Raw genomic sequence first — 24,609 nt, forward strand, 5'->3', positions numbered from 1 at the left:
TTTCATAAGACCAGACCAAAAATGGGAATCCCCTTGTTTCTTCTCAACCTGACTTTAGGATTGATTATAAAGATATTTCATTTTCAATAGATCCTGCCACACACCCTGCTCGTTTATGAGCCTAAACAACCATTTACTCAAAAGATATTGATTTTGAATTTCAAGATTATGAACTCCAAGACCACCCTAATCTTTGGGTTGACAAATCATATCCCATTTAGTAAGCCTATACTTCTTCTTGTGTTCATCCCCTTGTCAAAAGAAAGTGATCTATAATAATCAATTTTTTTGAAGACCTCCTTTTGGAATCTCAAAAAAAGAAATCATAAACATGGCTAATCTAGAAAGCACAAAATTAATCAACACCAACCTCCCCCCCTCCCCATATGTTTACCTTTCCAACTACTAAGTTTCTTTTCAATTCTTTCCTCAACTGTTTTCCAATCCTTGTTACTAAGTTTTCTAAAATGCATAGGAATACCAAGATATCTCATAGGGAAATTCCCAAGCTTACAACCAAAAATAGTAGAATAAAGCTCTTGACATTCCTTTGCCTGACCAAAACAAAATAATTCACTTTTATGAAAATTAATTTTAAGGCCAGATAATTTTTCAAAAGTCGATAGTAACAATTTTAGATTTTTGGCTTGTAGTAGATCATGTTCAAAAAAATAAGAGTATCATCTGCATATTGCAAAATAGAAAGACCATCATCCACCAAGTGTGGAATAATCCCACTAATTTGACCATCATCCTTGGCCCTCTTAATTAATATAGTAAGCATATTAACAACTATATTAAAAAGAATTGGAGATAATGGATCTCCTTGTCTAAGACCCTTATAAGTTTGAAAATTAGAACCAACTTGATCGTTTACTTTTATACCCACATGTCCCCCCTAGATAAAAGAGGCAATCCATTGACACCATTTTGACCAGAAACCCTTCATCCTTAAGGTTTGTTGAACAAAAGACTACTTTACCTTATCATAAGTTTTCTCAAAGTCAATCTTAATAATTACCCCATTCTTGTTTTTGCGATGCAATTCATGAATAGTTTCATGTAAAATAACAACTCTTTTCATGATATTTCTCCCAGTAATAAAAGCAGTTTGAGTACTACTAATGACTTTTTGGGCAACCCCAATTATTCTGATCTTTTTCATATATATATATATGAACTATATAGTATATATACCTATTTTTTGTCCAAAAATCTTGGGTATACATCTGAATGCCCTTTAATTATAGCTGGGCTGCCCCTGGTAGAACCTCGTGTGGTTGTATTTATTGCTTAAACCAGCGGGAGATAATTAAACTCCGAGTAGGAGTCGTATTTTAATCTCATTTTACTTCTGTAATAATGTAATTTAATATCGAGAAATAATTAGAGTAGTCGTTTCGAAAAGGAGTCCAATTAGACCATGGGAGAAGGTTTCGAAAATGAGTCCAGTTAAATCTCTTCACGACGTACGTACGTTTGTACGTACTCAAAACTAACGCGGAAATAACTGAAAATCAATTGAATTTGGATCAGATTCGGACTCCGGATCACCGCATCCGTCTTGTTTTTGCGCGGTTTCACGCAATAAAAACAGACCACCTCTCGCCGTGATCCAAGCACCAAACGCTAACGTTCCAAGAGTCTTGGGGTCCAAGACAAGACAAGACAAGAAACAGTTGAGCTTTGCAATCCGCGAGTTCTTTCGTCCGTGTTCAAACTTCAAAGTAGAGAGATCAATGGCGGCAGAGAAGAAGGAGGTTGCCGACGCCGCCGCCGGCAGCGGCAGCGACACAATCCTCCTAATCAGCTCCGACGGCGAGCACTTCAACGTGCCGTCGGCGGCGGCGAGCCTGTCACAGCTCGTCTCCAACATGATCGAGGACGACTGCACGACGAACGGGGTGCCTCTCCCCAACGTCGCCTCCAAGGTCCTCGCCAAGGTCATCGAATACTGCATCAAGCACGCCGCCGCCGGGGAGGAGGAGGAGAAGGATCTGAAGAGCTTCGACGCCGAGTTCATCGATGTGGACAAGAACATGCTGTACGACCTGCTCCTGGCGTCCAATTTCATGAACATCAAGAGCTTGCTGGATTTGTGCTGCCAGCACACGGCGAACCTGATCAAAGGCAAGTCGCCGGAGCAGATCAGGAAGGAGTTTGGGATCAAGAACGACTTCACGCCGGAGGAGGAGGAGGAAATCCGCAAGGAGAACACATGGGCCTTCGAGTAGATTTTCCTTTGGGAAAATATTTATGCTAATTAATTATGTCATGTTGCTGCGAATTACTGCTCTAATTAGTTACTACTAGGTAGTAGTACTAGTAGAGGTTCAGATAAGAAATTAGAGGAATATTTTGAGTGGCTTTTGCTTAATTGTCAGTAACATGCATGCATTGCATGCTTATATATATTACCTTTGTACTAATAGTTTCGACTCCCCTACTTATATTCTGCAATATATGAAGTGCTCATTAAGTCATTAGTGCAAACTGTTTCCTTGCTCTTGTGGTTGTGAAAAGGGGCTTCTAATTAGAAGCCGATCTGACGTAGGGACTAATGTGGAATATTTTGATCCAAAGTAGGGACCAATGTATGAATTGAACTTGCAACATTACACTTCATAGGGGCCGATTTGAAAAATTCTTGGATCGTGCATGCACGGCGTGGATTAAATAATACTCGAAGCGGTACGAGCAACTTATGCAGAAACACCCTTTAAATATATTACTGTTTAAATGAACCCCCCTATTTGGACCGCTAAAATAAAATTGGTAGCGATCCAATCCTCGGGTCGTCGTACACCGTCCGATCAAAACTGCGTGGCTCAGATCGGCGACCGGCTTCCAGTGGGTTTGGTGCATTTTTACAAAATAGCCCCTGCGTGGGTTTTACCAATACGAATTCTCTCCGCCTCGTCGTCCCGTTCATCGCCGGCGCCGCCGCGCCGCCGCCGCCATCGTCTCCACCGGCCACCGCCACTCCTAGAGCCTGGATGCCCCTCCATTCGCAGTTCGAATCCACGCATCCACCGCCGCGCCGGAGGTAATTTTCTCTCCACTCCCTTCCCTTCTCGTTGCTGCAATGCTGCTACTAAGGGCAAACTCGATGGCAACCATGGATCTGTACGAACGGGAAGAAGGGAGGGTTAGGGTTTCATTAACGGGCGCATACTAATAAAACGACCGCATTGGGGAACGGGTTAGGGTTTGGGGATTTTTGGGTTACCGGCGCTGATCCCCAAATCTCCAATGTGCCATGATTATTTGAAGCTAGACTTGCCTACTAGGATCATTAATTCAATTTGACAATTTCATTGGCATTTGTGTTTTATATTTCTTGCGGATTGCGTGTGCTTAGGTATTTCAGTTGCTGTGTGAATGGAAAAATCCTGTAATTTAATTTCTGACCCATAGCTGTTTTGAAAAATTACTGATCCATGGTTGTGTTTGCAACGAAGTCTGATGATACTGATGTAGAATTTATTATACTTCTGTAGTATGAGTACTTGTTTTGTTGCGTGTGTCTAGGATAACATTTTGGTTTAGTGCATTTGCATGTGATCTATGGCTATTACTTCTCATGTTTGCTGTTCTGTTGGCTTGATCTAAAGAGAATCATGTGTCTTAAGAGTCTGTCACGAGTGTTCTCTTGTACTGTTCTTCGTGTGTTTTCCTCCCATGTCCAAGATAGCATCACAAGATTAGTACTGTACATATACACAAATTTTAGTGAAACTACTTGCTGTCACCTGTCAGCATCCAGATGATGTTCAACATGAATCCTATTTCTTGCCAGTACATTGGACAAACATCACATGAGATGTACAAGTCCCTGACAGTACCGTCATGTTCAGTACCGTCCTGGTTAGTACGACTCACTGACAACCAAATCACAGATTCAAGTGACTGGATTTACAGAGAAATCTAATTTGCAACTCTAACTTGCAAGAGAAAATTATGTAAACAATTAAGGCAGCATTGACACTTGAGCAATTGAGACATGCCATATGAACTTGGAGGCATCAAGGCGAGGCCAACCATACACTTGCATTTGCTACAGCGACACTAGAGTTTTCAGTCAAAATAATGCACTCAACTCAACACACAGAAGAGTATCCATCTAATGCTAGAGACAATGAGGCTAAACTAGATTGATGAAAGATCCTCATACACAGACTTGATCCCAGGTCTTTCAGAGACCGGCCGGATGCATCTCAAGGCAATGCCCAGCACATCCTTCATGCCCTTGACAGAAACTTGGTTCTCAGAATCTGAAGCCATGGCTGGATCAAAGCAATCTGATCCCCGACCTTCAGCCACCCGCAGACGGACCCAATCAGTCAGGTCAACACCACCTTCAGAACCCGAGACAACATCCCCAGCACACCTGCCAGTTAGGAGCTCCAGCAGCACGACACCGAAGGCGTACACGTCAGACTTGAACGAGGGAGATGGCTTCTTGGACGCTGCTAGCTCTGGGGCACGGTAGCCTAGCACGCCCAGGTCGAGGATCTGCTCAACAACTCCAGCCTGGGTCATCAGGCGGTGCAGGCAGTAGTCAGCGACACGGGCATTGAGGTCAAGTCCGTCCAACAAGATGTTGGTAGCCTTGAGGTTTCCATGAGGCATCGCTCGGTCAAAATGGAGGTAGTTCAGGCCACGCGCGACATCAACTGCGATCTTCAGCCGTTGCGCCCAGGTCAGTGGAGGGCCTCTCCTTCCTGGACGATCTGCTAGGTTTCAGAGGAACATAAAGCTTAGTTAGAGACTGAACATATTGGTAACCAACCAGTCACATGCATTTGCAGATGGAGTATACAAGATCTCTAAGCCTGATGTGTTCAATTGCAGAAATGAGAAACCAGTAAATGAGAGCATTACCGTACAAAAAGCTCGCAAGACTTCCTGGTGAAACATAATCCGACAAGATCAGTTTTTCATGTGCTGTTGGACCCCAGTAGTAACCACGCAAGCCAACAACATTGGGATGCCTAATGTTTGCAAACTTCTTGGCCTCCTTCGAGAACTCTTTCTTGGGCCTTGCAACACCTTCCCTCAGCCATTTCACTGTTAGGAAGACACCATTCTCAAGTGTTGCTCTGTACGAAGTCCCGTGGCTGCTCCTCCCAAGAACCTCAGCCGGTGCCCTTGACAATTCCTCCGGTGTCAGTGTGATTGTTTCATCCAGGAAGTGCAACTCCCCTGCTAACCTGTCAGGTGATCTGACATCCAACCGTGCCAGGCCTTCCTGGGTGTATGCCTCTCCAGAATCTGGTGACCAAGAGAAGCGGCTACCTTTGGATGGGGAAAATCCCCCTACACCTGACAGCTTCTCTTCTTGGCTTAGTGCTTCAGATGTAGAGCCCTTTCGAGGAGCACCAAGCTCATCTGCTGAGACCACCAAACCACCTTTGTCATCCTTTCCTTTTGTACTGGCCATGTCTTTGCTAGTCTTGTGGAGGTTCTTGTCTGAAACCTTTTCTGAGCTAGGGAACTGCCGTGAGATTTGCTTGTAATGGCAAACAATGGCAACAAGGATAAGGATGACAAGAGCAACGATACTAGCTGCTATAAGTGCTATTTTAGCTGCTGCACTGAGTGACCTGCCACCAGCTGAACCAGAGGAACTGCCAGACCCAGAAGAGCTAGCAGGATAGTCTAGTCTCGAGTTCCCAGGATGGAAGGAAGATTCTGGAAACTTCCTCAAGTTCACTGGAACAACACCAGATAGATCATTATAAGAGGCATTGAATGATTGCAATGTATCTGGAAGTGCATCAGGCAATGACCCAGTGAACTGGTTTATTGATATGTCGAGAGCAGTGAGCGCTGCAAGCTTGGTGATAGAGGCTGGCAAAGGACCAGAGAAATTGTTTGTAGATATATCAAGAGCTTGGAGGCTAGATAAAGATGCTATTTCATCAGGGAGGCTGCCATTAAAGTGATTTCCAGAAATATCAAGAACTTGAAGACTCAGATTTTTTGACGATGATCCTGGAAATGATAGACCTCCACTAAGCATATTGTCGTGGATGTAGAGCTCTTGCAGCATGGACGAAGTGAGTAAATTAGCAGGAATAGGACCTCTGAACTGATTGGAGCTGAGATCAAGGACAGTGAGTTTGGGGTACTGAACAACAGCTTCAGGGATGGTGTCAGCTAGGGAATTATGGGAAAGATTCAGGTAGTTCAAGCGAAGGAATTGAGAGCTCACATCAGGAATTGTTCCAGTTAGATTGTTCTGGCTAAGATCAACATACTCCAAATCATTGCTCCATTTGGCAATAACTGACAAATTTCCTTTAAACTTGTTATTTGACAGATCTAACACAGTGCAGCTTCCAGCAAGCATTGGAAGATCCCCAAAGAGAGCATTGGAGGAAAGATTAATAACTTGCAAGGTGGTCGATGTGATCATATTGATGTGTCCTGTGGATTAACGAAAAATATTGTTAGTCCAAAATAACACAAGTGGAACTTAAAAGTGATACTTTTGTTTTAAGAGAAATGTCATGATATGACAGAAAACATAGGAGCGTGTTTGAGTTGTCCTGCTCTTTTAATAACAATTTAGATAACTATGATGAATGCATTGAGTTCTAGGAGTGATGACTTTACTCAAATGCAAGATATAATCTGTGAGACATAATATTTTGAAATGCAACAGTTCAGTATTCTTACTCATACACCCAGTCAGGTATATACAACTAGCTGCGTCCTATTAATAATTGTATTTTTCACAACATCCAAAGGTGAAGATCTAACAACAAAGGTTAAGATACATGTACTGTCACTGCAACTACACAATGCATTTAACATTACTGTGGAACAGAAATCCATCACAAACTACTTTCAAATATTCTCAATAATACCATTGGGGTATGCATGCATAATAAATAACGTCTCTCTTCATGACCAAAACTATCACAAGCTAGCCATCACTGATCCAGTAATTGCTTTGGAGAAAATTATTAGTCAGTAGGAGGCTAGGAGCAAAGATTCCAAGAAAGAACCTTTCACGCAAAACAAGAAGAATGCAAATATAGAATTGGCATAAGACAAAACAATCAAATGACCTACACTGGTGCACACTCAACCACAGATCAGTAAAAGCTCATGCCATGCTGTGTAATGTAATCAACAGATCAGTACATCATTGAAATGAGAGAATCAATTGGTATAATGAACTAAGAACACTAATGTAAGATGCCGATTCAAAGTTTTATGCAAGCTGAACACTACCGATCTGTTTTGGAGGCTGGACCTTTTGTGAAGGAGCCCCACATCCAATTTTTTTAAATCAGAATGGGCATCCACATGGTATGAAGAGAAAAGGAACAAAAGGTGTAAGAAGAACAATTTTCAGGTAGAGCTCATTACCAGTCAGATTATTTGCACTCAGGTCCAGCTCACTGAGAACCAGAGAATCCCCTTTCAGAAGTCCACTAGGTACAAACCCCGTGAATGCATTGTTTGCCAGTCGCAAAACTTCAAGATCATAGACATAATTGAACCCTGGCAAGTCTCCAGATAACTGATTATGGCTCAGATCAAGCACCTTCAATCTCCCAAATGTCGAGAGCTCAACTCCATCAATCAATGACCCAGTCAACTTATTGTTGCTCAAGTTGAGATATAGAACTGTCTCTGAAATATCTGCCAGGAACTTGAGCTCTTTGGGGGTGGTACTGGTGAGCAAGTTCCCACTGAAGTCAACATGAGCAACAGTTGACTCAATCAAGAATTTCCAATCAACACCGCCTTCCAATTGATTCCAGCTTAGATCCAAAGATTGGAGATTCACAAGAAGGCCAAGCCCAGATGGGATGCCCTTTGTGAAGGCATTGTATGAGAGGTTCAGAGCAACCATGCTGCGGAGACCTTTCAGAGATGAAGGCAATGGACCAGACAAAGAGTTTCCACTCACATCCAGTGACTGAAGCGACGCAAGCCCATCGATGGAGTCAGGCAGTGGCCCTGAGAAGTTGTTCCTGGCAAGCGACAGGTTCTGCAGGCTCCGGAGATTGCCTATGTTATCAGGAATCGGCCCCGAGAACCGGTTGTTTGAGATATCCATGAACTTCAGGCTCTTCAGACTACCCACATTGCTCGGCAGGCTCCCAGACAGATTGTTATTGGCCATAGAGAGCTTCACAAGCATAGTCAGATTGACGAACACGGACAGATCGGCGACACCGGAGATGCCATGGCCATCAAGCACAACCCCTGCCACGTTTGCGCCATTGCACACGATGCCGTTCCAGGAAGCCGGACAGCCATTGAAATCAATCGACTCGTCGTTCCACGAATCGGTGATGAATCCAGCAGGGTCATGAGTGATGCCCTTCTTGAAAGCAAGGAGCGCAAGGATGTCCTGTGAAGGTAGCTGGCCAAATGCAGGGGCAGCAAGCAGGAGCAGCACCAAAAAACTCCCAAGAATCCCCATTGCTGCTCTCCAGACAAAGATTGGAAGCTACTGAGCCTCAAAGACACAGCACCTGAAGCATTTCTTGCAGCAAAAATGGACTGGAAGTGTAGAGTGTATCTACCAGAAGGCTCTCACAACAAGCTGCCACTAATACCCACAACACTTGTCCCTTTCAGCTGATCTCCACAGTACCACACATCACCATAAAACCCCCAACTTTTCAGCTCCTTCCAACCTGAAATAAGCACGGAATGGCAAGTTAAGGACCGAATCTTTGAGCCTCCCTGCAAGCAGGTAAAAATCCAGCTAGTACAAAGAAATGGCAACTTTAGTAAGGGATCCAAAGAGTTGGTTAAACCCCTCACCAGCTTTTAACACCCAATCATGCAGGTAAAAAAAAGCACCATCTTTCCCCCCTCACTAAAACAGCCCAACTACCACTAGTGTATTATCACAGCTTCAACCCACAAAAACACAGCTCAAAAAGCAGAAACTTTTACTCATCCATCCAAGCCACCAAGAAACCAAAAGAAAAACAAACCCCAGATGCAACCAGCAAACAAAACAAAAAACCTACACACAATCTTTATACACTTGCAATCTTGCATCCTCCTTACCCAGCAATGAGGCCGGTTGCTCTGACGCATTAAGAACAAGCAACCACACCACCTTGGAGAATGAAGGAAAAGAATGAATGGTTGCGGCGGCAGGGGAGGAGGGGAAGTGGTGGAGGCAATGCCGTGGAGAGAAGGGAGGACGGCGGCGAAGCGAGGAACCCTAGCAATGGGGGATTGGGTTCTTGGTGGCTTGGCTGCTAGGGAGAAGGAGGAGAAGAGAGGGGAATGGTGGTGGTGGTGGCTGCAAGCCTGCAGGGGAAGAGGTAGAAAGGAGAGGAGGGAGCAGCGGCGGCAGTGGGGAGTGGGACTGTGTCCTTTCTCTCTCTGTGTGTTGGCTAGATGAATCTTTTTTTTTTTTGGTTTGTTTTTTACCTCTGCTTGTGCTCTGTTTTGTTTTCTCCTCGCGGTTTTTTATTGTGCATTTTTGCGTTTTGGTCCTTGTGATTATGATTATGTGTGAAATCGACCCCTCAGTTGTTCAATGCAGTGGTACTGTGGTTGTACTGGTGACAACTAAACAATACGGAAACACTTTGACCAATGGTATTACTATGGTAGTTTCTCCTTTAATAAATGGGATCATAATGCTGCGTACACATTCTATGAGTATATACGATTTTGGCAGGCAATACAGAATATTTTTTTAGTTTGAATAAAAAAACGTGTTCTTTTCCCTACACCTTTTATAATTGTGTGATTTTTAGGGGGCAATTATATTTAGCTATCTTTATTGATATGAAAATATAGTTACGTCGTTCACCAACATTTTAAAATAGATATAAGGGGTTCGTCGATCTAAATACATTATTTCTTTTTTCGAAAACACAGACCTAACTAATTAATGAGCTACTATCTGGTTTACCTCTATATTATATATATATTACAATTCTCAATGAAAACCCTGTCAAAACCTTGATATAAAATTGTGTGAGCCTTGACCCTGCTCACCTACTAACTACAGCGTACCAATACACCCACCCATCACTGTACGAGCCTACAGTACGAATTAGTCCCAACATGGATCAGAGTTTGACTCGACACTCTGTTTTACAATTCGTACAAAACAGCGAAATACACTAGCAGGTCAGGGGCCAAAACGTAAAATGGCCAAATCCCCCCGTCTCCCTCCCAGTGTCCCCCCTCCTTTCCCGTAATCTTTTCTCCTCCCCTTTCCCGCGAAATCTCTTCCTTTCCCTCGCGCGCGCGCCAAAACAAAACGGAGTTGCAACGCAACAGGCGCGGTTGGGTTTGGTTTGGTTCCGCCTCGGGTCCCCCGCCCCCTCTTCTTTCCCTCGCGGACCCCAAAACCGCGGCTCAAATGCGGCTCACTCCACGCCGGCGCGCACGCACGCACCGGGTCCGGTAGGTCGCTGCAGGTGGGCCCCACATGGCAGCCGCCGGAGGAGGATAACCCCCGTTGCCTCGTGAACCGTGTGTGTGCCCGGAAAATCCGAGAAAAAACAGAGAGAGGAAAATGTGCCATGCCTCCTCTGTGTGTGTCTCTCTCTCCTGACCTTTTGCTTTTGCCACCGTGGCTGGATGTGGGCCCTACCAATGGAAAAGTTTCATTTTTTTTCATTGTACTGTGTTTTTTGGTAGCACGCTTCTGAGTTGTTGTTAAAAATCAAATGAATCTTTTCTTCAAAGTTTTACTGCTTAATATGTTCTCTCTGTTTCAAGTTATAAATTGTTTTGATTTTAGTCAAAGTCAAACTACTTTAAATTTGACTTTGTTTGTTAAAAAAAGTAATAATATTTTTAATCAAGATAAATATATTTTGAAAATATATTCAATTATAGATTTAATTGAACTAATTTGGTATTGTAAATATTACTATATTTATCTATAAAACTTAATTAAATTTAAAATAGTTTAAGTTTAACCAAAGTAAAAACAACTTATAACCTGAAGCGGAGGGAGTAACAAATTATACGTGCAACATTAGCTTTTCTCGTTTCATATGCTGTTGAAAACCAAACCCACGTAGCCATGACGAAGGGGGCCTACTACCAGATATTGGGCCTATTTGGTTCTCTAACCTACCAATTAAAATTGGTAGTACTAAAATCTAGGCAAATTTTGGCACTACCAATTTAAAAATTGGTAGGGCAAAGTTAGCTAGTTATGTTTGGTTTAATACCAATATAAATCTAAAATTTAGTATGAGAGTGAAGAAGATTCTAGAATGTAGCCAAATTGAGCGTGGACACTACCAATTGTTTTGCTTCAATCCAAACTAACATGTTTACTATTAAAGTTACCAAAATTTTGGTAGTGTCACGTTTTGGCTCCAATCCAAATCAGCGCTTGGAGCAGGTGGTCAGGGAATGTTTTACCCAGGGACATGGGTGGCGGTCTAGCCTGAAGATTGGTGCTCCCTGATTTTTACTGCTTTCCTTCTCTTGTTACAAACTCTTTTGTGGGTTTGTGTGTTTTGGCTGTGTGCATCCTAGTTATGCAGAGGCCGGGAGTTTTCTTAGTATGGTTCTATCAACTTGATGTAATCGTCTGAGATTAATAAAAGCTTCCTTTATCAAAAAAAAAATTGGCTAGTTTACCTATAGTATCATACTACCTCATTCATGACCACGAACTGTTCATGAGCTAACCTGCTCAAGCTCAACTCAACTAGTACAACATGGCATTCAGTTCATATCCATCCATGCTCAAGAGAAGAAATTATGTATATACTCCTAATTTTTAGCGATATAATGCATGCAAACGTACAATAAATCTCGCTAGTGTGTTTTGTTTCCATGGACCTGCATTGACGTGTGGCGATGAATTGGCGATGGTTGGGGACTTGAAATCGCCCATAAATGTTGATCCCTGGTGAGAGCAGTCAGCAGAGTGGTTGATCACTTGATCTGAAGAAATATGCTAGACTGACGTCCTACTACTTGGTGCTCCTCACATGGCATCCCAGGCACACAGAGGTAGAGGTAGAGTATCCATTCTGTTATGTGGACCCACCCCTGCCTCCCATGGTGGCCCCTACCTTCAATTGTCACTGCCACTCGACAGCTAAAACTTGAGATACTGTAGTAGTAGCTACTCGTGTAATAGTAGTAGATTCCCTTGACCAAGCTCCTAAACTGTGATCATTTTGTACTCAACATTGCAGTAAAAACACTTTGCAATTAATCTGCTGTAATGCAGTCAGGTATAGGTAACTAACTAACTAACTAACTAACTATCAGAAAGATTTGATCTCATCATATCATGTGATTGATTGATACTAATTCATAGCTGTATTGTACTCAACATTGCAGTAAAAACACTTTCAATCTTCAGTAAAGCAGTCAGTTTAGGTAAATATCAGCAGGGTTTGATCTCAGCAGATCATGTGATTGATTGGTAGTTCACAACTGTATTTATCCGTATCAACCAACGCTGCTGCTCTGCTCATCAACAGTAAGTACATGCACTATTCAGTCTTTGGACCAGGAGAACACATGGCTGAAACATTTGTCTAGGAGACTATTGCCTGGAGCAATGGTAATTTTCATCAGGAAATTACCATGACATTTGGTTCTTGGATATATATTCTGTGTATTCAGTTGCTATTCCATCAAATCCAACCAGTAGCATTTCATCGCAAAATAGTTCAGTTGTATTCTTTTATTCAGTTGTATTCAGTTCAGCTAAGCATCAGGAATTGTTATGGATCTGAACTTTATTTCACTAAAGTTTGTATCATATTTCAAAGCTGCATTTTAATACAGAGTAAATAAATTTCATACTATTTTCATGATTCTTTTTAGGAAAAGATGCTCAGCCTCACTTTCTCCTCCCTACTTTAATTATATTTTAGCTAAACAGGTGGTCATCTTTCTGTCACCTGAGTGAAGTTGCATGTGTATTTTGACCCCAGGCACTTGCACTCCTCCGTAGTTTAGTCACTCCTCATGCAAGTGACACTGCTAATCAGATTCCTGCTGTTAAAAAGATAACAATCCTACTCCTACATTTGAGATCACATGAGATTGTATTTAACATGATAATCTACCAAAATGGACCACCCTCCTTTTCGGGGCAAATGCATTGCTTTCTACTCCAGATCTTAAGGTTGTAATTGCAAACAGCAGAAGCCAGAGAGATGGTGGTTAGGTATTAACAAAAGGGTCAAATGCTCAACAGTATCCAAAGTGAAGGCCAAAAAAAGGTTCAGTCTTCAAGAGCTCATCTTTCTCTCTCTGCCAACTGAAACATGTACCATGATTGTTCACTGCTGGCATGCAAATGCAGGGAGCTGGCCCAAAGTTGTTGAGGTTGCTGCTTTTTTAGATGAAATGCCCGCTACCTTTGCAAGCTTTCTAGGTGAGTTCAACTGTAACTGCAAAACTAGTACTCCTAGCTTTAATCACTTCGTTAATTACAGCTTGATCTGAACCCTGTAAGTAAGAGTTAGTTTACTTTTACCTGCATATGTAGTACACTAGTACTCCAAATGTAGGTAACTACAGACAAAGCTTGTGTTCAGGCACAAACTCAAGCCAATCAGAAGAGTCCAGCCAAGCTCAGGCCATGTGTTAAGCCACTGTGAAATAGAACTTGTCAAAGCAACTACAGGTGGTACAAACAGTAAAGGTTAAACAAGTGAAGATTGAAATTAATGGATTAAGTGGGGACAACACCTAACATGTACTGTAAGAGGGTCAAGAGCATTCAGTTCTATCTTAGCTGATTCCATTGGCTTCCCTGCTCCCAAAGATTGTCAGCAGTAGCACTGCAAGAATGCAAAACATTATCTCCCATTGTTCAGAAAGATCATGTCTGAATTTTGTAGTCCAGTCTGCTTAAAGAATGATCTAGCTAGCTAGTGTTAGTTGGTATGGTTAGTGGAATGCACACTATCAAAAGGCATACTCATGTCCAATCCTCTTGTCTCTTGACAAAACGAATGAAAAGAAAGAGAAGAAAAGAGAGAGAGAAAAGACATCAGGAAAACTGTACTAGAGGCTATGATCCGTGATCTTGTGTGCTTGGTTCAGATGGCATTAGTGTAGTTAAACAAGGATCATGCTCTGATCACAACTTAATAAACTTGTAATTAGGACACAATGGCTGCTTACTTTACAACGATGCATGCTGCACTGGTCTTTACAGCGAAGAGAGCGTGCTAAATGTTCAGGCATCGCTGCATGAGGAGAACAGTTAGCATGCACTTCAAACCTAGCTGAAGAAACTTACCTCTTATCTCCTTTGTGTTTTTGTAAGATAGCACATCATCCTTTTAACTTGAAGATACCATATCATCACGTTGTGTTTAATACAGTACCTAAGTTGACTACAAAACACATGCATACTACCTAAAAGGAAAAGTTAAGTATGATAGAAAAATGGGGCTCAAACTTCACAATAATCTGCAACCAACCAAAATATATATGCTAGTACAACAACAATGCTAACTGAACACAAAAATCCACTTCCCTAATACTTCCTCCGTTTCACAATATAAGACTTTTTGGCATTGTCCACATTAACATATACATATGTTTAGATTCATTAACATCTATATGTATGTGGGTAATGCTAGAAAGTCTTATATTGTGAAACGGAGGGAGTAGAAAAGAAGTAGTACTTCATTTTTCATGCCATCTTTCTTTCTATTTTCTGTACTTTTTTTTATTGGTCCTATCCACCTCATCCCCCCAACCATACTGTGTATGTTCCTCGAAGAAAAAGTGTGTGATCATGCTAAATCCTTCCAATACAAGATACAGTCTGATCCAAGCATGGGACATGATCAATCAAAAAATGATGAAAACCCCCCAATAAGGCCCAATAATATCACCTTTTATCACCAGAAGTCACTTCTTCTGTTCTCATGTTGTTTGATAGATACTCTCCTTTTAGTAGAATACACGAATTGTAATCTTTCAACAACAGAAAGGTACTGCCATCATATATACAGGCCCAATTAGGAGTAGTGATCAGTAGGGTTTAGTTTAGGACCAGCTATTGTAATGCATCTACTGCATTTGGGGACAAAATAAGTACTCCTAGCTATCAATAGAGTGATTAATGATTGCTCTACCATATCAATACAAACACAAGCCCTACACTTATATGCACCCGTGCCTGCACAGGAAAGAAAGATGCAAATCTGTTGGTTTTCCAGATGCTTCAGTCTAGAATCCTAACTGTCCATCCTGGCAACTGAAGACTATGTGTTTGCTGGGCTCATAAAGATCAATGCTCACGATGTTCTTCATTGTGTGGAAAATTTGCTGCCTTGTGTCTCCTCTATTTTGCCTTGGTAGCAAAAGATCAGATGGTCAGTAGTGTTGCTTGTACCTAAAAGGCTGCAGCTGGTCATCTCATTCCATAAGACAAAAATGGAAATAGTAACTCCCATCAACAGTGTGAAAGAATCATAGAACTGACTAGGGCACCATTTGAAACGGCTTTTAGGCTTAGCTACTTACTCATTTTCTATAAGCACGTTTTTATGAATTACTAAACAATATTTTTTTGCAAAAACCTTTCTATATACAAGTTTATTAAAAAATCATATAATTTTATTTTACAAGTTTAAAATTATTAATAGTTAATTAATTATGTGCTAATGATATATCTCGTTTTACATGCGGAGCTCAGCTTAGAAGTTGTTTGGAAGGCTGCCTAGGCATAGCATGGCTCTTTTTGTTGGACCAGCTGAGTGGTTCATGCCCATCATCCAATTTTAGCCCAAGAAAACTGGGCCAGCCCATGGAATAAGTTTCTGGCTCAAATCGACGAGGAATAGTGCTACATCTGATTTGCTTACATTGTACCATTTGTTGGGTAGAGACGTAGAGTGATACTACATCTGTCCCAAAATATAATAACTTTTTGCTATAAATTTAGTAGCTAAAAATACTTATATTTTGGGACGGATGGAGTATTTCCCTATATGTATATATAATAATCCAGTTCATACTCTGATCTATATACTATCTCCGTCCCATATTACTTGTCACTTTGGCTTTTTTTCTTGTAACGTTTGACCATTCGTTTTATTTAAAAAATTAGTGTAAATATAAAAAATAATAAGTCAAACTTAAAAGTACTTTTGATAATAAAACAAGTCACAAACAAAATAAATAATAATTCTAATTTTTTTTAAATAAGACGAATGATCAAACATTATAAAAAAAACTCAAAGCGACAAGTAATATGGGACGGAGGTAGTATTATATAAAAAAAGAGTTTTGGTTTTAATTTGTAAAAAAAAAATATTTTTGCCTTTCTAAAATTCAGTGATTTGGCTAATTTTGCTCCCTGTGAAAATATATTTTTCATGCTAACAAAGAAGGGCTATGTGACTCTATCAAGGTTTCAATCTGGGTATGTAAATTGCGAGACGAATCTTTTGAACCTAATTACGCCATGATTTGACAATGCGGTGCTATAGTAAATATTTGCTAATGACAGATAAATTAGGCTTAATAAATTCTTCTCGCGGTTTACTGACGGATTCTATTATTAGTTTTTTTATTAGTGCCCGAGCACCCCATGTGATACCCTATATAATACCCGATGTGACACGCCAAAACTTTACACCCCTGGATCTAAACACCCCCTATATGGCTAAGCATATAGAAAAGAATCAAATCCTAACTACCAATCTAGACAAGACTATGTCAAAATTCAAATTCATAACTAGAGTTGATTTAGTTTAGGACGGAGGGTGATTCTTCGCATGCGGTTGATCAACTGGCCCCCGAGGGACCGGTTTTTGTAGGCACGGTCAATTATGGTCCGCCTGCAATCTATTGGGGTGATCGTCTAGGAAAACCATTTGTGTAGTAGTGTATGCAGCAGTGTCTGGGATCATGATTTTGCTTCGTTACGGATTGAGGTCGCGAAGTGAATCGGACTAAACCCACAGACTGACAACGTAAACGTTTTCAATTTTTAAGTATGGTATGATATGATGATAGATATAGATGCAGGGTCTTCGTTTTTGTGCTGTCACTTTATGTCACAGGCTCACAGCAATAGTCTTCTCTGTAATTGAAGCAGGGCTTCCACATGATGTTCATGCAGCCGGCCACTCGACCAACTTAAAGCCTCAGTAGCTCAGTGGTATAAGCATCAGGAGGTTGCCGTTGCACATGTGAACTGTAGCATTTCAGATTTGTGCAGATTGTTTTTTTTAGGGAAATTACTACCAGTCAATTGCCTAGTAAGTTATATATTAATAAACCAAAATATTAACTTGTGCAACTTGTTGTCGTCTTTACTTTTAGCCACAATTAGTTATTCTATCTTCTGATGACAAATGCAGTTATGCACTCGAGAAATTTTAAATATCTACCCATTCTTGCAGACTGAACAATTTCAAATATGTGTAACTTGGGATCTTTCCTTTTAAACCCTTCTCTAAATAAGACACATTTTTTTTCTTTTATACCAGAGGTAAGTAAGGCCCTGCTTTCACGGAAGGCAAACATGTATAGTGTTTTTTTATGCTGTGGATACCAGCTACATGCCAGACCGAAAACAGAGAAGGGCTCACACCATCTACCAAAAACTTCAGAACCCTTAAGATAAGCATACTTAGGGTTCTACATCCTGGGGCAAACCCCGAGATACTCCAGGCTATAAGCAAGACACCAATAACTGACATACAACTATTGGAATTAACTTCATTAGCGAACAAAAGGTCGAGATCACTGCAGATTGTCTACAGCTTGATGCAGCAAGATTTCGGCATTTCCAGCATTATTCCAAGTTCATCAGGATTCAAAAGCACCTTCCAATATACCGAGAAAATGACGCAAAAAAGAAAATCACAGTTAGAGGGCTGGAAAGGAGCTTGGTTTTAAATATCATACCATTGCGCACAATTGCACAAACAAAAGAAGCCAACAAACAGCAGAAAACAACATCATTTTAAGTTTTAACCCTATTCTTCCTAGCACCAGCCCCCGATTGCCTCAATGAAGTAGTAGTGTTTAGAACCTCACGGCGGAAAATTTCATCCACAAGCATTGCAACAAATATAATACACCAAACAAATTGTGCAATGGAGCAACAGAAAAGCATTCACGGTTTTCAGTTATGTGATTTTTCTCATAATTTTCAAGAAAATAAGACGATCGTGCTTCACAATTTTTCAATCGTTCGAAATTCTTGCAGCATGGAAAGATGACGGCTAATCCCTGCATGAAGAACAGGTATTCTGTTCAATGAATACTGCTATCTCCTTTTCTTAAGTTTTGGTGAGTTAAGTAAGTATTTCAGGTTTGTTTCAGACCTCGCCCTGTTTGTTTCTCAGAAAGAAGCAGATGGTAAATAAATGGTAATCAATTGGCAAGGGGGCACAGAGAGGCCTGGGGCATTTAGGGCTTGGGAACCAGGCTTAACCCTATAAAATTATTGAGATTTCATCAAAATACCATCAAAATTGTTGAATCTACAGAATGATTAGCTAGAAGAGTTAGCTCAGCCCTACGCTTGATCTATTCCTAGCTTCACCGCCTGTTGGTTGGTGCTTGGTTTTTTGCCCACCTTGCACTCATGATTTATTTTGTGCCTACTAAAGAGCAAGGCTAATAATACAGAAGACTTGTTAGCTATATAAGATTCTTTGCAGCCTTCTCTTAGCCCACACATATAATAGTTAGCTATTTACAACTAATACAGGGCTCACTTGTCTCTCTCACAGAATTTGTTGGTTCTTGCGTCCAATCGAGATATAAGTTTACAGCCCGCTTCTCCTCTCTCTCGGTCTCTCCTCTCCTCTCTCCTCCACCTCAGCATTTAGCCGACTTACATCCTCCTATTATACTTACTCTAAGCATTATGAAGCTTTTGCCTTCCTTCAATATGAAACCTCACTATGGTTGTTCGATGAATCCAATCAAGCTTTTTTGCACTGTTTTCCTTTTTTGTCTAATTTAACTTCACCAATTAAAACCCAATATTTTTGTTGGCGGCATTGAGCTTAGTTCTTCCTTTCAAGAACTAAATATCAATGAGGACTGGTATCTCTTCAGGTCAGATTTTTAGATGGTTCATGTTTTTTTCCAAATCCAGCTGATAATTGGTTGTGCTATGTGCTGAATAACACAAGGGTTGATACAAATTTGCAGGAAAAAAACTCTAGCTAGCAGGTAATTGACCAATCACCTTGATGTTATTTTCAAACCTATAATGTGGTGTAAAATTTAGTTTTCTCATAAATAAATCATTCCATCGCATATCTGCCTTTTATTTGATGAAAATTATAACCTACCATTGATTTCAGTCAAACTTTTGTTATTGTGTACTTCCCTTTGGGTTTTTTCTTTTGGAGCAAACTGTTGGATCCAGTGGATCATTCTGGTAAATGGTAGTCATATTGTGCTTTTACTTGCAGTTGCATGCTTGCATTTGCCCTTGCATATGATTGCATAGATAATTTTCTTTTGAACACTACACATTTAGGGATTTCAGTTTTCTTAGTTGTGACAAATTATAATAACGAATGGACTGAATTGTATGTTTTGCAAGCTCTTTTCAGTTCTACTGTTGGCTAGTACGTGTTGGCGCATCTACTAAGTGAAAGGTTAATCTCACGACGTCAGGAGGATGTGCCACGTTATACAAACGTTATTAGCCGTCGATGCTAACAGTGAAATAATGTGTACCGTTGGATATAGTGGCAAATAGTAAAAACAAAGTGCATGCATCTTCATGAGACTTCTAGACTTCCAGTAGAAGCCTCTCAGTCCACAATGAGAAGCCCGATCTGAGAAAGCCCAAGAAAGAAGGTGAGGGGAAGGAGAAAACTAAAGAAAGATTGAAAAAAAAATATGATTTAAATTATCCAGACTTATGTACGTATAATACATTGAAAAAAGTTCTAAGAAGCACTCTATAATGTTGATAATTTTCAATGAAATACAATGAGAAAAGGAGCGAGTATGAGATTAGCATTTGTGCTATTTCTTAAGTCTAGATAAAAGGGTCATGCAATAATAGAGATGGCCGGAAAGTGGGCTCAAGTTGCAGGGAACAAGATGGTTATTCATACTCCAATTTTTAAGTCAAAATTTTGTTGGCACAAAACCAACTAGTGTCTTTGGATACGCTGTGTGTATTCAATCTGTCCAAGACGGACGATGTTTACATATTTATACAAAGGTTATACAATGGGAATTACGGTTCTAGCCCTATTCCTCTAGATGAGCCGTGGTGGCTGCCAAGGCGGCCAGCCATCAGGCCATTCGCAATTCGGCTGGTGACAGGGATAGGATGTGTCTGCCAAGGGAGCTGGGCCGCCTCCCGAGGATAATGGGCTTCCCGGTCAGCAGCCCGTGACGCCTGTCCCGCCTAGTCTGCTGTGCACTGCTGTCAGAGGTGGTTGGGTAGGGCGTAGTGCGTATTTATGAGTACCCACTATGCCCCCCTGCTCCGCACTTGGCTTCGTCTTCATGGCTTCTCTGCTGCCTGCGACAGCTCCGGAGGCCTTGTGGTGCTCCAGAATTCCGAAGGTTATGCCTCCTTCTAGAGCCATTGGTTAGCCCCATAAGGCATCTTCCGAGCTCGGTCGCCCTCCCAGGAAGATGGGGTGGGGTAAGGGGGGGGGGGCTCCGGGACATCGGAGCCTCTCTCCGGAGGTACACTTTGTTTATTCCGGAGCTCTTCCCCAAACACATTTTAACGACATATTGCAGGATAGTTAGAGTTGTGTGAATGCACGACTTCATTATATACTGGCCATGTGATTGATCCACGTAATGAATAAGAAAAAATGTTTAACAGCAGAGGTTATAGTCGCATGAATGTGCGACTGCATAGATTAGTATTTCTTGAAACCGGAGGTCAGTGCAGCTCTCAACAGATAGATATGGTGGAACAATTTTATTTGGTCAGTGTTGAGTTTCCTTGACATGCACTGTGCATTAGTAAATGTATATGCTCTACACACAGAAAATTGTAGGCTTTTTCTTGACAGAATTTTATTTGTTTGTCAAGTCCAACCCACTCAGCATCACCAAGACATTGACAGTAATCAATTCCCAAAACTAAGGGTCTGTTCACTTTGATGCCATTTTCAACCTTACCAAATTTTAGTAAAGTTGCCAAAAAAATGGCTACATTTAGTTTGCTGCCAAATTTTGGTAACTATATAAGAAATCCTGCCAAAATTTTGACAAGTTACCAAAATTCTGGCAACTATGCCAAAATTTTGGCAATAACAAAATTTGGTAAGGTTTCTTTTGGCATCAAAGTGAACAGACACTAAGTTTTTTGGAGCTCCTGAACTGTATATCTAAAGTACCGAAAGAACTAAAGTTTCTTGCAATCTGGTTAGGCCACGTCATCTAAAATATATGGACCGTCTGATTTCCCCTCGAGACAACGTGAGTCGTTCGATCCTTCACTTGGTGTAACCTCTTCGTGATACTCCGAGAAACTTCTTTTTGCAAATAGATCCTTCCAGGTCCCTACGATGAAATCGCGATTCCCCTTTATCTCGTCTTCTCCTCGTCACGCTCGCGCCGCATCCGCTCACGAGGCCGAATCGCCCTCGCGCCTCATCTCGTCGTCGTCGCCGCCTGCCCACTGCCACCTCTTCCCCTGCCATGCCGTCGCCTGCTCTGCACTATCACCTCTTCCTAGTCCCCGCCACCGGCGCCGCTTCCTCCTCCTCGTCCCTGCCCTCCACCTCCAGCCCCCAGCCACCGCCTCTTCCTCCTAGTCCCCACTGGTACTGTCGCGCCGCCTGCACCTCCTCGTCCTTTCTCCATCCCTAGCGCCACGCTGCCGCCGCTTCCTCCTCCTGCTCCTCTCCTCGCCTCCCTTCAGAAAGCCAGCTTCAAAGCGCTATGGCACATCCCAGAGCAATGGCAGCATGGACGCATGTGAGGACACCCATCCGTCGAGCCGACCGTGGTAAAGCTTTCATCAAGGTGCTCGAGGCCGACTCCATGTGAGTTCACCTGATCTTTCCTCCTGTTTGCTACTCCAGTATTTGGGCTGAATGTATAGCTCTGCTCCTGCTATGAGATTGATGAGTTGCTTCACATGTCCGTTCTCCCAAATACGTTGAACTCGGTGCTGCTCAAATACAACTGGCAGTGTTGATTTGAATTATGGAACCATAATGGTCAGTTACTTAGTTGTTTGAGTTTAATTTCCAGAAACATCCACTATTATGTTGTAAAATAATTGAAGACCGGACAGGTGAAGATGATCTTTCGAATAAGCCGATAGAAAAAAAAATATATGGGATACCTTCTGGCTTTCAATGGGCAAAACCTAACAGAAGACTTATTCAGTTTGGCCTTGGTGAAATCTGTAACCTGGAAACATATTGTTTTGTTTTCATATATGATATATGCAGATCCAACAAATGCTTTGGTTATTACTCAGTATAGTTGAATTCCATCACTCATCAGCCCGTTAAAGAATACTGTTAATTTTCTGAAACTAAGAGCAATGCCATTACTTAATCTCTATTCACTTATGAATAGGAGGTTTTGTTCTTATGGGAAAGTAGGTTTCACTATTGATTCCTCAATTTTTTGTAGTTTTTTCTATGCGCGCTAACTCAGCAAGTTTTTTATGGGCCTAATTGTTCAAAGACAGATTCTTTTAGACTCTAGATTGAATTAAATTTGGATACTTGACATGTACATATTTTTCTATAATTCCCATCTAACCATAGCTTTTGCTAGCAGACTACAAAATAGAATTTCCTAGAACCTGATTTGTGATTATAACATTTTGTACATAACAGGTCGAAATCAGATGTGCATATGTAATGGCTCAGTTCTGCCGACCATTAATAAATTTCTGAAGGTTAGAAGTTTCTTGCCAATCTCAATTAATTAACATCCAAAATATCAAGTGTGATGGCTGCTCTAAGTTCTAATTGTTTGTGTATACTCCAATATCGCTATGAATCTGAACCTGTATGTGGTTAACATTACAGATTTGCTATGATTGATTCTATCAATAATGCCTTGGCATTTCCCTTTACAGTGTTTGAAGGCACTCAAAGTTAGATGCCCTTTTTGCATAATGTAAGTTTTCTCTGGTTATTGAATAACCATGAGTGGTTTTTGCCTGACTGATGATTCTATAAAAACGAGTGGCCACTGATCAAGCTTTCTATCCTGGTGTTATCTTTTGTCTGACGTTATGTAATTTGATAACATATTTTTTTGTAACATAATTTGATATAGAATTTTAGTTTCTCTAATCATTGAGCCATAAACCTTTTGATTCATTGACTAATTTATATGTTAATGTGAGAACATTCTTGGAACTATGAAAATATGGCGAAGTCCCAAGTATTGGAAACCAAAAGCAAGAGGTTGATCTTGACCATAATATTTAAACCTTTTGTTCGGAACATAGGTTCATCTCGATATATAATTCTAGCTAAATGTTTATCAAGTTATGTAATTTTGAAAGAGAAATCAAATTTAAAGTAGAATCCAAAATTATAATACGTATATGTAGGTGAATCTAACATAGCTTTGCCACTGGCTTTAGTGGCTTAAGTGGTTTTTTGCCTGACTGATGATTCTATAAGTCTCTCGAGTTATTACTGCGAACTACTACGTACTCCCTCCATACTCATAAAGGAAGTCGTTTAGGACAGTGACACGGTCTCCAAAACACAACTTTGACTTCTTATTACTATAAAAATATTTATTAAAAATGATATATGTATACTTTTATGAAAGTATTTTTCAAGACAAATCTATACATATAATTTTTATATTTTCAAACTCAACAACTTAAGAGTAATTCATGATTTATATTCCCAAGGTTTGACTTAAACATTCTCCTAAACGACTTCCTTTATGAGTATGGAGGGAGTATTTGTTAACTGTCAAGTAGTAGTGTCTACAGTGGAATCGATACGCACAAAGAGCATGCAACATTAGCTTGGCAACAGAAAAAAACATTTGACTGCTCACATTCTAATATGCTCGAGTGCAAATCATAAACCATCCATTAGTTTGTCCTGTAAAAAAATTATATGGAAAGAACATCAGTTCTTCATTAATTAAAAGCAATAACTTTGACATTGACAAAGGGATGCACTTGCACTCACAAAGATTCTGTCGACAAGATAATAGATAAAGGTTCAAAACACTATGGTTTTTTTTTGTTCTTATGCAATTTATCCTCCTGACAAAATAATTATGTATAACTAAGTATGATCGGTGATCCTACTTCTCATGAGCATTCAAAACAGAATTAGACTCCAAAATCTAAACTATAGTACTGAAGTACAATTTGTACAGTAATATTGCTACCCGGCTAAAACAAACTCTAACGGGCTTTCCTCCTAGACAAATAGATTTAATTTGACATCCCTAGGTCCTTTTTTCTGCTGGATTCACCACTTCTTCAGAGTGACAGAGTGTGGTTCTTATGTTTCATGCAGCGAAGTCATGTGAAGTGCACATGATGGCCGACAAGGTTATTGCTTATTACATGGACCAAGACAATTTGATCAAGCTATTCAAAGTAATCAGAAGAGAATTCAAATCGTCGTCCTCTACTTTTAAGAACCCTTTGTTGCCAATAGATACCCACAGCTGACAACCGGAGCTATATGT

General features: G+C 40.8%; 2 protein-coding genes and 1 long non-coding RNA gene across 3 annotated transcripts; 2 read left to right on the forward strand and 1 right to left on the reverse strand.

Annotated features, from left to right (window-relative positions):
- The first annotated feature begins 1,739 nt into the window (after positions 1-1,739).
- Positions 1,740-2,234, forward strand: LOC107275366 (SKP1-like protein 5). Its single transcript, XM_015790366.3, has one exon. The coding sequence runs from the start codon at positions 1,740-1,742 to the stop codon at positions 2,232-2,234; it is 495 nt and encodes a 164-aa protein (XP_015645852.3).
- Positions 2,235-3,988: 1,754 nt separating this feature from the next.
- Positions 3,989-9,335, reverse strand: LOC4342391 (LRR receptor-like serine/threonine-protein kinase GHR1). Its single transcript, XM_015789777.3, has 4 exons — positions 9,049-9,335; positions 7,384-8,666; positions 4,885-6,432; positions 3,989-4,733 (listed from the first exon to the last, which is right to left on the reverse strand). The coding sequence occupies exons 2-4, from the start codon at positions 8,447-8,449 to the stop codon at positions 4,150-4,152; spliced, it is 3,198 nt and encodes a 1,065-aa protein (XP_015645263.1). The 5' UTR covers positions 8,450-8,666; positions 9,049-9,335; the 3' UTR covers positions 3,989-4,149.
- Positions 9,336-21,810: 12,475 nt separating this feature from the next.
- LOC136357504 (uncharacterized) lies at positions 21,811-23,144 on the forward strand. The gene is made up of 3 exons (XR_010742825.1): positions 21,811-21,959; positions 22,770-22,831; positions 23,015-23,144. It is a non-coding gene; the product is annotated as an uncharacterized lncRNA (long non-coding RNA).
- Positions 23,145-24,609: the final 1,465 nt, after the last annotated feature.

Source organism: Oryza sativa, chromosome 7, assembly GCF_034140825.1.
Source record: "Oryza sativa Japonica Group chromosome 7, ASM3414082v1".
Classification (NCBI taxonomy): domain Eukaryota; kingdom Viridiplantae; phylum Streptophyta; class Magnoliopsida; order Poales; family Poaceae; genus Oryza; species Oryza sativa.

What these genes read in the sequence shown, in the direction of transcription:
- LOC107275366 (XM_015790366.3), top strand. Translation starts at nt 1,740, where the DNA reads ATGGCGGCAGAGAAGAAGGAGGTTGCCGACGCCGCCGCCGGCAGCGGC.
- LOC4342391 (XM_015789777.3), bottom strand. Translation starts at nt 8,449, where the DNA reads ATGGGGATTCTTGGGAGTTTTTTGGTGCTGCTCCTGCTTGCTGCCCCT. An exon ending in GAGTGCAAATAATCTGACTG is followed by an intron (nt 6,433 to 7,383) that starts GTAATGAGCTCT and finishes GTTAATCCACAG; the next exon opens with GACACATCAATATGATCACA. An exon ending in TCTTGCGAGCTTTTTGTACG is followed by an intron (nt 4,734 to 4,884) that starts GTAATGCTCTCA and finishes GAAACCTAGCAG; the next exon opens with ATCGTCCAGGAAGGAGAGGC.